At 35.9% G+C, this 14,937-nt stretch overlaps 1 protein-coding gene across 1 annotated transcript in view; it reads right to left on the bottom strand.

The window, feature by feature from the left end:
- Positions 1-6,047: 6,047 nt before the first annotated feature.
- Positions 6,048-14,937, bottom strand: part of rspo2 (R-spondin 2) — a 63,980-nt gene continuing 55,090 nt past the window's right edge. Inside the window, exon 6 of the mRNA XM_066715963.1 lies at positions 6,048-7,099. Coding sequence (XP_066572060.1) covers positions 6,969-7,099 — 131 coding nt within the window. The 3' untranslated portion in view covers positions 6,048-6,968. The remainder of the gene's footprint in view (positions 7,100-14,937) is intronic.

The raw sequence follows: 14,937 nt of genomic DNA, 5'->3' as shown, positions 1-14,937 counted from the left end.
TATAGAGAGTTCTTCCAATTTCTGGTATATTTTTAAGACATAAGAGACATAAATTGCTTTTGTGGCTGCTCTCCTTCCTAGGCCTCCTTTAAAACTGCAAGAGGACCATGCACAGGCCATCCATACAGCAGCTCAAAAGGCGAGAACCCGGTAGAGGTTTGGGGGACCTCTCTGTATGTAAACATGTGGTACAGGAGCCAGGTGTCCTAGTCAGTGCCAGTTCCACACACATATTTCCGGAACATTCTTTTGAGAGTGTGGTTAAACTGCTTGACCAGACCATTTGTGTGCGGATGTTACGGAGTAGTTTTCATGCCCTTAATTCCCAATAAGTTATATCCCTACCCTGGAGAATAGCTGTACAAAGTATTGGTCACCAACCTTGACTTAACCTTTCTCAAGAGGAAAACTTTCGGGTACCGAGTCACATAATCACACACAACCAATATGTATTGGTTGCCTGACCTGCTTTTCTCTATAGGACCTACAACACCCATATCAAAGGGCACATCCACAGTAGTCAAGGGCACAAGAAGGACTCTATCATCTCGCTTAACAGGGCCAGTAAGCTGACAATCAGGACAGGATTTGCAATAATCATTAACATCTTTACACCATTCAGACCAATAAAAGTAACTTGTTACTTGCCCTTGCCTTGCCCAAGGGATACTATTTCCTAGCTGCAAAACCTTGTCTTTGAGACAACTAGGGAGCACCAGCCTCTCTTCATCCTCATCACTGAATTTCAGTTTTCTATCCCTCATCAGAAAACACTTGCTGCCTTCCTGTTGTGCTTTCTCAAAACAAGAACTGAGAACTTCTATGTTCTATGATTATTTACAATAATGAAAATAAATAAAAACCTAATCGCAGACAAAATACACCTCTCCATAAAGAATGCAGAGTTCAACATTACACTGTTTATTTGAAAGTGAAAATCTTTGTAAATAGTCACATTTGTGTTGTTTATCTGTACTTAACCAGACTTGTCTATGCCAATAATGTTACCTACTACAGTATTTGCTGAAACCTGCCGGTTGCAAACAATCTCAACGTTAAATGCAGCTTCAAACGCGTGGGTAAGGCATGACTGTGCTTCGATGTTGGTTCCTCTACAGGATCAATCATGTTTGTGAGGCTTAATATGCTTCATGGTGTTAATCTCTACCGCTTTCATACACCTTCCTCAAAACCTCTAAAGGGTTTTGCATGTCTTTAAATACCCGCGGTATGTGTGTTTGATGCTGGCGAACTAAATGAAGTATGCATAGTTCCACCATTTAAAAAGTCGGATCGAGTTCTGATGCTGCTCAAAAGCAGGACGCAGGGTTGTGTGCAGTAAGACAAATCCATATATCTGGGTGAAGCATTCTCAGGAATTGTTCTGACACAATGCAGTCCCCAATCTCCTTCTTGATGGAGCTTTTGGATTTATACATTTTTCATATAGTTCCTGTAAACGTGCTCACAAGTCTCTGGACGTTTTGCCTTCCTCAATGCATCTAATTGCAGACCAGATGTGAAGTCATAGGTAATTGATCTGTAATTCTAGACTGTATTGTACTTTTATAATGCTCTGGATTAGGGCGTCTGCTAATAAATAAATAAATAAATAAATAAATAAATAAATAAATAAATAAAAATGTGAGTAGTGTGAAACCGTTGTCTGTAGGTTTCAGTCTGTATTTCAAATTTCTGCATGACAGCTTGTTCAACCACATAGGCTGCTCATACTTTACCTGTTAGCAATTGCACCAAGTGCAGGGCCCATTGCGCTTCAGGCCAGCCGCATGACAAGGCCACATGGCCATCTTAGTTATAAGACAGCATCTTAGGACCATTCCACAGAGCTGGGGCATATGGCAAGGAGGAAGAACTTGCCACTGATGTTTCCAATGCCACATCAGCTGATGGGGTCCTCTCTGCTCTGCTCTGATGAACCTCCTCTTGCTGCGTTTTGTTTTGATTGAGGTCATTGCAGAAAATGACACTTCCCACAAGTAAGTTGATGTAAATGGTAGCAATTGATCCAAAACATGCTTCCCCAGCTCAAAGTATTCTTTCTGGACTAAACACCAGTTTAGTTAGTTACAACTGTGTTAGTGTTGAGTCAGAATGCATAGTCTGTTAGGAAGGTGTGCACTTCAGCTTGCAATTCAATCAGTCTTTGCCACACCTTTCCTCTAATAAACCAGCACACCTCTGTATGGAGCAGGAGCTGCTGGTGTTTCAGATCCCATGTCTTCACACAGGTTGCAAAACAGTCGAGCATTAAGTGGTTTTGACATGATGAAGTTGACCATTTTTCTGGTGTCATTTAAGACTCAGTGAAGCTCAGTACTCATCTTTTTAGAAGCCAGTATTTAGATGGGTTTTCTTTTCTGAACTGAGCTATGACACCATTGACTCACCATGTCATCGCTGCTGCCCTGTCAGTGCACACTTCAACAAAATCATTAATCAGGTTGAAAAAATATTCTCCGGTCGCTTTTGCTTTCAAACTTTTGCAGAACATTATATACTCCTCACGTGCCAGCACCTGTAATTTCCGTGTATCAAATGAAAATGATTAACTCTGCTTCCCCAACTGACATCTATACACTCATCAATTTGGAGGGCAAATGTAGTAGCCACTTTTTCCACAAATTGTGAGACAATGTCCTCAGCCATGTCGTTGATCCTACGACAATGTCTTTCGACATTGGTACTTGCTTGAGAGTGCCCGATGCTTTTTATCAAGCATGCTCTCTGTTTGCGCCACAGCAGCAGGCAAAATTAATTCCTCGGCAATCCTCATGGGACTGATGGCATTTTGTTTCTGTTGCCACTTTTTGGGGGTTTACCCTGTCGGATGTATTGGTTTCAATGCTACTGCTCCTAGCACCACATTAAAAAAATGTATCAATTTTGCCAGAAGTTAATTAGCTTCAAGTATTCAAAAGCAAAACATACACAGAATGACAAACTAGATAACTAACCTTTCCAGTTACCCTGGTTACCAACACCACTACATAATCTGTAAGGTACGTTACCCTATATACCGATCCACTAGAAGCGTCAAACATTTTCTTAATTTGTATTTTTGATATTCACAGCATTTTACATGCTGAACCTGACAAATAAACTACAGGTCAAAAGTTTTAGAACACCCTCACTGCTAGTTGTGGGTGGAAAATGTTCACAATATTTGTACAGAAAACAGTTTTGTATATGAATGTTTCTATCAGTTGTTAGATTTATTGAACAATTTTAATGTTTTATTTTATTGCCTGAACTCCTGAATTGTTTATGCAGCTCAGTCTTTCACTTTGCAATTCACGTTTGGTTATGAAACCTTTTCAATCTTATGGGAAAGATATATAGGCAGCGTAATTACCCCTTCCTTGACTCTCTTTCTATAAATGTTAGCTTTCCAAAAATGATCACAGCAGACCAATTTGGTTGATTTGCATCTTTTATCCAGGTCATGGATAAAGAAACTCAAGCAATACTTTAGAAACTTTACTTCAAATGAATGTCCCATTACTGTATGTACACACTAACTTTATTTAAAATGTTCTTTCTTTCTCCAAAAATAAAGGGTCATTAATGTTTATAGATGTATTTATTTATATATGTAATAAACGTGTTACTTAGCAACTTTTTACTAATGAAGTCAATCCGTTTTAAAGGAAATGTACTCCGGATACCATTAGCAATTTAAAGGGATTTTGTCCAACTTGAGGGATAAAAGAAATGCTTTTTATACTTCTCACAAAAAAAAGAAAACATTACATGTGTTGGGTCTCAATAGGCAACATATGGAAAACTTAACAAAATGCATTAGGCTCTTGCTTCTGCACTGTGGGGTAAGTAGATCCATTCATGCTGTATGTTGTGTGCCAAAAAAAAGTAATATTTTAATGTGATTGCTAATGATTCCAGATTTTGGTTTCATGAGGAGGTGAGTGATGTCCAATTATATAGCTATTAGAGATGGCAAATACTTCTAATATTTATTAAACTAGAAGAGCGGCAGTGTAAGCTACAGTACTGGAGATTTTAGTTGTGTTTTTTTAGATGTGCAGCATCTGCATAGTGGTGGATAAACCATAATTTAGGGAGGAAAAAATACTTTTCTCCTTACAGCTGTTTGAAATACTCAAATGAAGTCCTCTCTTCTGTTGAAGGATACATACAGCCTGGCTTTTGAAACCATAATTCAAGACCACTACTTATAAATATATACTAATGCAAGCAGATTAATCAATTCTGAAAAAAAAACAAGGTTCCAAAACAAATTGAATTCTTCACTCAGACTGTTTTCAGTAGCATTCCTAAATTACCCTGAACGTGTTCCTTAATGTCCAGTTAGCTCTGGAGCTTTTCAAAACTAAAAGAAAATATACAGTTGAGGAATGGAAAGGCTAATGGGTCAGGCCTCAAGCTTCAAGAATCTGTAACAGGAAGGTCATTGAAAAATATTGAATATACAGTGCTGGTACTTCTCCACAAGGTTAAAAATAAATTGGTATCCAGTAACAGAATAATAATAATATATATGCATAAAAACAGTATGTGTAGGATAGAGGAACTGCAAAAGTAAACGGAGGAGAGTTACAGAAGTGGTTTTACAATGAAAAACTGAAGAGCAGCATCTTCTGATGTGTGGACAAACATCTGACGTTCAAGCAACATGAAAGTGCCACAGAAGGCACAACGAGGGATTCAAATGTTCGGCTTGCTCACTGTGAGGGAGCAATTACTTCCCATGTATTTCTCTGCAATTCAGTGGTTCATGAGGAGCAACAGGGGAGTTGTTGGTGGTCTCCTTAAATATTTTCTAAATTAGTCAATTTTTTCTTCTTTTTGGTTGTTGTTGTTGTTGTAGCACTAGGATCTAAAACACCCAGTCGTAAAACGTATAGCCTAGAATAAACCAAATATGGTAGCTGCTGAAGACAGATGTTGAAAGGTTCATTACTGGTTCTACAGCTGTGTTTCTAAATGCTGGTAAACGGATGTTCAAATTTCGAAAATGAATATAAACTTTGGTACAAGCTGGGTTTATCACTATCACTCGTCTTGTACAGACACATGAAAAAGCTGGTTTTCCTTTTGACATATTAAAATTGAGGTGCAGTTATCCAAGATTACCCAATCAGCCTCTCAGATACAGCTGATGGATTTATTCTGGAAGCACTTGCTGGAAACACTTAAATTATACCTTTTCATTTTCAAATACAGGGTTTAACAAAGAAGGAAACTGTATTTCTTAAAATGGAAAATAAGTAAATTCAACTTGCCCTTAATATTTTGTAGGAAATCTGGAGAAGCTCTTCTGTTACTCTCACTTTTTGTTATGTGAGATAGTACTTGATTTATATACAGTAGGAAACTTTAATGCTGGTTATGTTTTATATTAAATTTTATATTTTATAAGTACTTTTTTTTTTTTTTAAGAAATGTCAGTAGTCTATGGATTAAACTTAAATTGGCCATGACCTGCATTTGACTTTGGCAACAGTCTGAAATGGATTTTGAAAACACAGAAAAATAAACTGAATATGAAGACAGTTTCTCTTATGAAAAGCTTGAATGAATCAGTACAGACGAACACCACATGAAGACATTAAACTAACCAATGTGGCAGATTTTGTTAATGGAAATTGTAGTAGTCCTCAGTGCAATATCCAGGATTTAATACAAGAAATGACATAAAATCAGAGCTATGCACTTTTTTTCTCAAGGCTACCAAAATCTTTTTCATACTGTGTCTGCATCATATTTTGACCAATTCCTTCTCACAAAACAAGATTGTTTTTTCAATGATACATCAATTAAAAGCTACATTTAATAACATTACATGTATTTTAATAAAGCATGAACTGTAAATAGTCAAACTAGTAACTAACATGAAGCCATTGTATGTTGAACAATGAGTACTAACTCAAAAGTGAGTGAAACATTAATACATGCTTTAAACAAAATCAGTGCAGGCAGTTAAATAAAAAGCGGATACAAAGTCAAATAAATTATTCTCCATGAAATATTAGACAAAAACAATGTTTACTTTAAAAAATGTTTTGTATTGTTATAAGGGATTTTAAGCATATATTGGCACAGACAAAAATGTTTCCAAACATTTCCAAAGTAAATATAAAATAAACTCAATAAATAAATCAAATATACTATATAAACTATGTGAAGAACTAGTAATGTGTTGATTATGGTTTTTGGGTTGTTTCAGCTGAGTATTACAACACTTTCTAATCAGAACACATTTTAAACAATGAATAAATCAATACTGAAAATACAGTATTAAGTTTTATTAATACATAAACTCTCAGCATTTATTTACACTTGAGGATTGCCATGCTAGTTGAACAACGAAATGTCTTCTCCCACAATATACAGTTTTAGCATAAAGCGGCTTTTTACGTAAACAATTTTGTGCTGAAAATAAAATACTTTGCAATTATGCATGGTATTTGAATACATTAATCTTGAAATGTACATTATTAGAGACATAAAGGCCTTATATGAAACAGTTATTTTCTTTAAAAAAAGAAAAGGAAACAAACAAAAAGATTTTACATAAATACACACAAGTATTTTTCCATGACATAATTTACAGCCTTTGACCATAGAGTTTCAACATTGCTTTTTTGGCTTTATTATTAATATTATTATAATTATTATCATTATTATTCATGTATGTATGTATGTATTTATTTGATCAGGAGCTCTGCAAATGTCTTCATCGCACATATTCAGCATTTCTTCCTCACTCAGTCACATCAACATTAGTGTTTCAGTGTTTTCCGGAAATTATGAAACAGAAACAAAATAAAACAAGCTTTGTGGACGTTTTTTTTTCCCCCACGAAGGTTTTGCCACCAATCCTGACAGAGCAGCAGGGCTGTAGTGCGTTAATGTGTAGGAGCCGCTAGCAGCTTTTGTACTCTTCTCTGTGTAAAAGTCTTATTTCACTGGCTGGCCCGGCCTGTTGCCAAATGATCGCTGTGCTGCTTCTGAGCGTGGACGTGAAGCCTCTGTTTATTTTTTGGTTTCTTCTTCTGGTTTTTTGTTCGGTGCTTTTTCTCTGTTCCTGTTCCTCCTGGAAAAAAGGTAAAACAAATATATATTATAATAAATACATTCTTCTTGAAAAAATATACACATACAAATAAAGTGAGATTATATACAGAGGAATGCTAAACTCCTTGAAATGGAAAGTGATACTATTGCGAATACTGGTATTTTGTGAAAGAGAAGTATGTACATTCTGATGAGGCATGAAATCACAGCCTGCCCTGATGTTGCAATAGTTGTGTGAGTTTCTCCTTCAGGGTGGTCACATTAGTAGGATGTGGATGTGCTATTAAATGCCACCAATCGAGAAGTGTTCATTTCCAGGCTCTGAGTCAGAAATGGAAGAAGCAGGGTGCACTCTTATCACTTCTGGGTGGTTATTGTTCTGCACCTAATGCACTCCCACACTTTTGGAGTCTGTATTCTAAATGAAGTAAGAGAACACACATAAAACAATCCAAATGCATAAAGAGGGAAAGATTGTTGTCAAAAACTAATGAAAACCTCTCAGTCCTGCTAGAGTACCCAGATATGGCATCGGTTTGCTAGAATGTGCTAATACCACACTTTTATAATTAAAAAGAATGCAATGCAAATGATCTTTAACTAATATTGTAGTACGTGCTATTGTATTGACCTATAATGAACAGCATACAATCATGAACTGTGTAAGCCTGTTTCTCTATAGTCTCTCTCACTCTCTCTCTTTCTATATGCATTTATTTTATTTATTGTGTCCCCACAGGTTGCTATTGGAACACCATAACCTGCAGTGAATTAAATCCACTACTCTGTTGTTTTTGGCCATTCTGATCTAGCCTCAGTCCCAGCCCCAGCCACCCCTACTGGACAGTCATCCGAAACCCCAATGAAATGTAATGTAATGTCTCCTCGGCAGAGCTTCGCCACAGGCAGAAGCTGACAGACCCAAACCACAAGCACACTTGGCAAATAACTGAACCAGCTTTGCTGCAAAGAGACTGGGAGTACGAAGCACGGACGAAGACATGACCACAAGTTGAATCCCCTTTTATTATATCACTTAGTGTTTCTAAACTGAAATATTTCAGGAATATTATTGAGGAGACAAGAGAAATTGAATAACACTCTTTCCAATAAATGCAGTCCAGATGCAAACGGGCTAAAGGTGACATTCGTGGAAAACTGAGGACACGCAGAACAAACTGAATACATGGAAAGACACGGCTACTGAACTACTGAATGTAAGCAGGCTACTGGAACCTGAAGAATAATCCAATTCAGCTTTAAATGAAATAATAAGGATCAAAATATACCTTGGAGGATGGATTCCAAAAATATATGTTTTTTGTCAGAGCTTGAAAAACTGCAAGTTATCAAGACCCTTTCCTGCCAAAAGCATGGTTGTGTTATGGTTCGCAGAAAGGAGAAGTCAAAATTGTTGTACAAAATTACCTCTGAACAGCAGGTTTCAAACTCTTGGCTTCGTTTCTTTCTATTGCACTTGTTCAGCCCATTTCACTCAGAACAATCAGGCAAATCGGTGTAATATGTGTGAGTATTATCTGTAATTGCCTTCTCATATGCCCTGGCTCTTTATTACAATGCTCTGCCCCACACTCTGGCTGCTTTGAATGGTCTATGAAATAGTTTATAGGTTAAAGAAAAGGCAATCAATGTGGAATCACTGGGGAAACAATGAAACATGTTGTGTTTCTCTGTCAACAGTGTTGCAGAAATATTTAATGATTTTGTCTTCGGCCCAGACCTATTTCCTGTAATTAATTCAATCTTGTTATTTTCAGTCACATCTTGCATTCAAACAATTTATGCTGAAGAGTTGTAAAACTGTTGTTTCAGCACAACCTCGTACTCCTTTCATGTGCCAATTTAACTGAGAAAGTAGTGTTTACAAGATGTTTGACAAAATACTACACTAGGGTATTATTAACCCTGTCTCATCCAGACACTTTTGTGTCTCCTTAGAGTGTACAATTCACATAAAAAATTGTATATTCTGTGACTATGAGCAGAATATAATAATCTGAACGGAGTTTAATTTTATATATAATGATAATTTGTTGTGTTGTGTTATCTACTATATATTTGAATTAATTATTTGAATAAAGTATTACTTTATATACATTAATTAAAATATATACCACCCCAAAAATATACAGAAGACAAGCAAAATCCTTTTCTCATATCAAAAATGTATAACAAGAAAATGTAGGCCCTTCTTTTCCTTGGGCTGTAGCTCAGCTTAAGAAGTCTTACACATGAAGGCAGTAAACTTCACATTTCAAAAGAGGTACCCAGCCTCTCTATTCTTCTGCAATAAAATCACATTGCAGTTCTGCTCCCAGATGTGTTATTCCTTGGAACCATAAATACAATATCCTGTGTTATAAAAAGGCCATTTATTACATTTGCATGTTGTGTGCAAACAACATGTTAAGGCTAATTCAGAACCTTGTTTTATTGCTCGCCCCTAATGTGAAAAATGCTGGCAGAATGTATGCTACCACTGTTTAAAATTTGCAAAGATTTATAATTGCACATTATGATTTGGGTGAATTTAATATAAAATTGGTGGTTTCAGAAAATTAAAAAAAACAGGCTTGCAAATGCAAACAGGCTTAGGCTATATTAGGCATTAGGCTGCAATAGCTATACATAAAGGTTATCATGACAACCAGGATTAATTATAGCCCATAATATCACTGTATTTGCATTTACATCAGATGTAGTTGCATGTCAAGAGGTAGAAAACATATGGTTGTCCCCTAGTAGAACAACATGTTGATCTAGCTGTCATGCAGTGATGGAAAATGGCGAACGTGCTTCAGGCGCTCTTTCAGTACAGTGTGAAGTGATTTGAGATTCTTGGTTGTGATGAAAAGCACAGTAAAGGTCTGAGTTGTTGATGGTTGCCGTTGTTGACTGCTGTTTACATTTTGCAGAAAAGTAAATTATAGCTATTCTGAGATTATAATTATGTTAAAAATGTTATGTTTACATTCTTTCTGTTACTATTGCTTCAAAACAAAGTTACACTGAGTTAGTACTTGACAGCTTGGAAACAGACTTGCCTAAAATAAAAATAAAAAAATATATTGAAATTAAGTAAAACCAAATTACATCAATATCATCAATACATAAAAAATAAAAACCATACAAATCTTCAGGAAACAAACAAAAACAATATTATATATATATATATATATATATATATATATATATATATATATATATATATATATATATATATATATGTTGATACTTGTTTTCTGAAGTGTCAATAGCTTATTTCAAATTCTGTATATAGTTACAATTTTCATTTGACTTTGTCAGTTCAAGTCCTAGCCAAGGACAGTATAATATCAGCAATGCTGAGCTCCTGGACTTCAAAGATTGGCAACAGATAGTAAAGAATTCGTCAGATGTAAAAGAGGATCTGGCAAGGTATCCAATCATCAATCTTTTCGATGGTTCAATTGCTTATTCCATACTGAGAACAACAGAGTTTGGAGACTATCCGAAGGTATTCATAAATCATTTACCTCTTTATGTACACGTCTGTTCCTAATTTTAAAAATCATCAGCATTTTTGTGCCACATAGAACTGCACCCCTGTGTGCATTTTTCAAGTTTATTTTGGAGTTTTGAAACACACAACTTCTAAACTTCCCAAGACAGAGAAAGCATTTGGAATATCAATTTTCTTTTTACAATATTATTTTTCAATTTGTGATTGGACCCATTTTGAGTATTAAATAACTGTATAACAGCAATTGTATATTATTATTATTGTTGTTGTTTTTGGTAAACATTTTGAAAGGGGTCCAATTAGGGAGTATGTGTATTATTTTATGTTTGTTCTTAATAATTTATTAATTCATGAATTATATTTAATGATAAAAATACTGGTTTCTGACAGCTAGAGGGCACCCAACACCAATTTATATACTATTTATTGTTAATGCAATCCTTATACAGCATGTAACATTGTAATACAGGCATTAGTTTAATGCATAATGTGCTGTGGACAAGTTTTATAATCTCACCATGATCTGATATTTCAAACTATTGTAATGCCATAATCTGAATAAAATCTGTTTATTTTACTGGGAGAAAATCAATTAGCTTGTTCTTTCATAAGTCATGCAGACTTACTTTTGAAGACATAGCAGAAAATGAAATAATTAAATGGACTCCCCCCTTCACCTTTTCTCTTTTCTTGGCTTTGCTCAGCACCCCATAGGAAATACTTTGGGATTTGACTTTCTATTGTAGATTGACTTTGTCTGCCAAGTAACTTTAGCATTTGGATGAGCATTCAAAAGTTTATCTGCTGATCACAAACAGACACCTAAGTGTCAGCATTCATAGTTGCATCAATTCATTCCCTTATGATGTGTGCACATAACTTTCTCTGCTGCTGTCATTTTGATATGCCTCCAGTGAATTCTATTAACATGAAGAAAAAACACAGTGAAAGCAGGAACTGACACTCCGTTGATATAGTGCTTGTTGGATTATTATTATTATTATTATTTTTAATACAAAAAAGTTTTATAACCTGTGATACAATTTTCCATGAACACACTGCAAATGTATGGTTCGATTGTAGTGGTGCAAAATCAAAAGAGGGGAAAAGACACTTTTTGTTGCGGCACCAGGTCCCTAAGGACCAGAAAAAGACGTAAATGAACCACCACCAGAATAACAGAGCCCCACGATAACAAGAGTGTTGGTTGCATCTAGATTTCTGTTGCTGGATAGCTCCCTGCGCTGGTACGCAATAACTGCAATATGTGGATTCCATGGAAATCCACTGCAAATACTTCAGTTACTGATTAGCATAACATAATGCTTATAGTATAAATACTATTTTACATCTTGTCATCATCTTGGCCCATTGGAAGCATTTAAATAAAACAAAACAATTTACAGACCGTATTTAACTCACTCAACGGTACTACAGTAACCTTCATGTTGACAACTAAGGCTTTCAGAAGCAAGACAAGAGAGCTTTGTCTTTCAGTTGTTCTAGAGAACTTACACCAAAATGCTTGTTTAAATAAATTCCATTATGCTCTCCTGGAGCTAACATTACTTAACATTAAGTGTATAGTTAAGATTATACAGACATCTGACATCAGCTGCTGAACACTTGTAATACTAGTTGGCAAATAAAAAATTCATGCCGATCATTTCAGATTTCTTTGTTGAATGTAGCAGTACTACAGAGCACGTGTAGGGCATTCTTGTGGTTTACAAGTAGCTATTGTCATTAAACTGAAAAACTATTTCATTACTGAACACTGAAAAGACAAATGAGGAATAAATAAAACTCATATCTCCCTTTATTGTTACTATCTGAAGGGAATATTGCATTGCAAACCAGACAGATTTGTGAGTAATTCTTTCTGGTTCTGGTGCTTAAAGTGATTTTGTGAGAAATGTCTCTCTTCCATTTAAAATGCCTGACTAGTAATGACATAAGAAAACATTGCATTTGTTTCTCCCATATTCCATTTTGTGCCAAAGAAAAGCAAATATAATAATAATTAGTTTCACAGGAGGCAAATATGTAAGCCTGTGTTTAAGCTAGATTTGTTTTCTTTCTCCAGTTCTGTAATTGGACTATCTCCTCTAATATGGTACAGTGCCTGATTAGTGTGTGTTACAGACACTGTCTATAACCCACTGTCTCTTGAGACAGTTCTTGTTGGGAGGAGGGGTTGATCATTTTGGCTCAGGGATCTTCAGATTTCTTTATTTTAGCTCATTAGCATCAATGATTATAAAACAAATTGCTAACTCTTGCATATGGGACAATCACATGGGACCCAGGTTCAATTCCAACCGTGGGTGTCTGCTTGTGTGTAGTTTGCATGTTCTCCTCATATCTCCGGGTTCCTCCCACATCCCAAAGACATACTGCTTGGGTTCATTTGCTACTCTTTACTGCCCTGTATTTATGTGTTTCTGTGTGTGTGTGGTACTCGCCAATCCAGTGTGGTGAATTTGGCAACAATCCCCTTGTGGAGGCCTCACCTTGCAGTGGATTGATAAAAGTTGATGGATTAATATATATTACATACATATTGTATAGTAGTGCAGTGGCGGGCAGTGCAGTGAAAGACCGCCCCGTGAGGCTCCGGCACCTGCCGGACCCAGGTGGGGGTGATTTACTGGGAGCTGGATTACCGACTCCCCTCCTAAATAAAACAGGAAGCGGGTGGCTTCCTGATGTGGAGAGGCAGGAAGAGAGCCTGGGAGTTGGAGAGGAGAGATTTGTGAGCACAGAGAGGAGTGTTGAACATAACGGATTCGGATAATGGGACCTTGTACAATTTACATTACAATGATCGTAGTTTAACTATATATATATATATATATATATATATATATATAGAGAGAGAGAGAGAGAGAGAGAGAGAAATATGAAAATAACTGTTGATTTAAGCACATTACTACATTAAAAAACTACAGATCATAAACAGATGTATCTTTCTTATGCAGGGTTATATATATAATAACCTGAATTTTAGCATCTTCCCTATAAACCAAAATCCCCCGATTGTACTGATGTTTAGGGAGTGATTTTTCATCACCACACTTTTCACATACACTTGACAAGCACAGTATCCCCAGAAGGATGAGAAATTAAATGGCTTTTTTTTCTCTTGCATTTCTTGCATCTCTGCCATTTTATCCGTGATCTGACCTGTTTTGACCAGACATTCCAAGCTCTAATTCTAATCTATCATTTTCTCCCAGCTCTCAGATGTTCTCGCTCAGAGGCACTGAAGAAACTCTTATTAACACTGTCAGCACGATGATCAACTCGATGCTAAAAACTCCATGTGATCTCTGGGCTCTGCGGAAAAACTCACAAGCAGTTAACTCAGGCAACTTGTGCAGTATAAATGATGGCACTTTAAAATAATAAATATCAGTTACACACACATTGTCCCATTTTGTTTTGAAAACTGACATTTTTCACAGTACTAACTGCCTTTTTTTATGTGCCTTTATGTTACGTGTAAATCCTCTTAGAAAATTACTAAACCACTAAAATATGGCATTGGGAAACAGTGGGTTACCTCACGTGCCTCTAGCTCCTGTAGACTTATGGTTTGGAATTTGTGCAAGTCACAAGTGCACTGGATTTGATGGTTTCAGCTTACTCTCTTGTGGCCATTAGTTAAAAAAAATCTTGCAGTTAAGGATCTTAACTTACTGCTTGCTGATGGAAAAAGAAGCATGATATTTGCAACAGGTATGGGTTCTGTTTCCTGACATCGGGAAAAATAAGTTCTCATTGGCTGAATACAATTCTTCACTGCATTTATGAGTTTTGCTTTTCTATCTTTGATTTTCTATTACTATCTGAGGAAAGTGGCATGAGAATTTGCTTCAAGTATTCTATGACACATTTAAGAGGTATGGTTTCCATTTTAATTTACTTACACTTACAAAAGGCAGTTTGTGCCTTTTTATTGCATTTTCCAAACCTTCTAATTTGAATATACATAAGGTACAAAGGCTTCATTTTGTAATGCTCAGTACATTTCACAGGTACATTACTGTGAAAACGTTTTAGACAGGTGTGAAAAACTGCTGTAAAGTAAGAATGCTTTCAAAAAGAGTCTGTTAATATATTATATTTGTCAATTAACTAAATGCAAAGTGAGTGAACAGAAGAAAATCTAAATCAAATCCATATTTGGTGTGACCACCCTTTGCCTTCAAAACAGCATCAATTCTTCTAGGTACACTTGCACAAAGTCAGGGATTTTGTAGGCATATAGTCAGGTGTATGATTTAACAATTATACAGGTGCTAATGATCATCAATTCAATATGTAGGTTG

The sequence above is a fragment of the Amia ocellicauda genome, chromosome 10, assembly GCF_036373705.1.
Source record: "Amia ocellicauda isolate fAmiCal2 chromosome 10, fAmiCal2.hap1, whole genome shotgun sequence".
In the NCBI taxonomy this organism is placed as follows: domain Eukaryota; kingdom Metazoa; phylum Chordata; class Actinopteri; order Amiiformes; family Amiidae; genus Amia; species Amia ocellicauda.
This window is presented reverse-complemented; position numbering and strand designations above follow the sequence as displayed.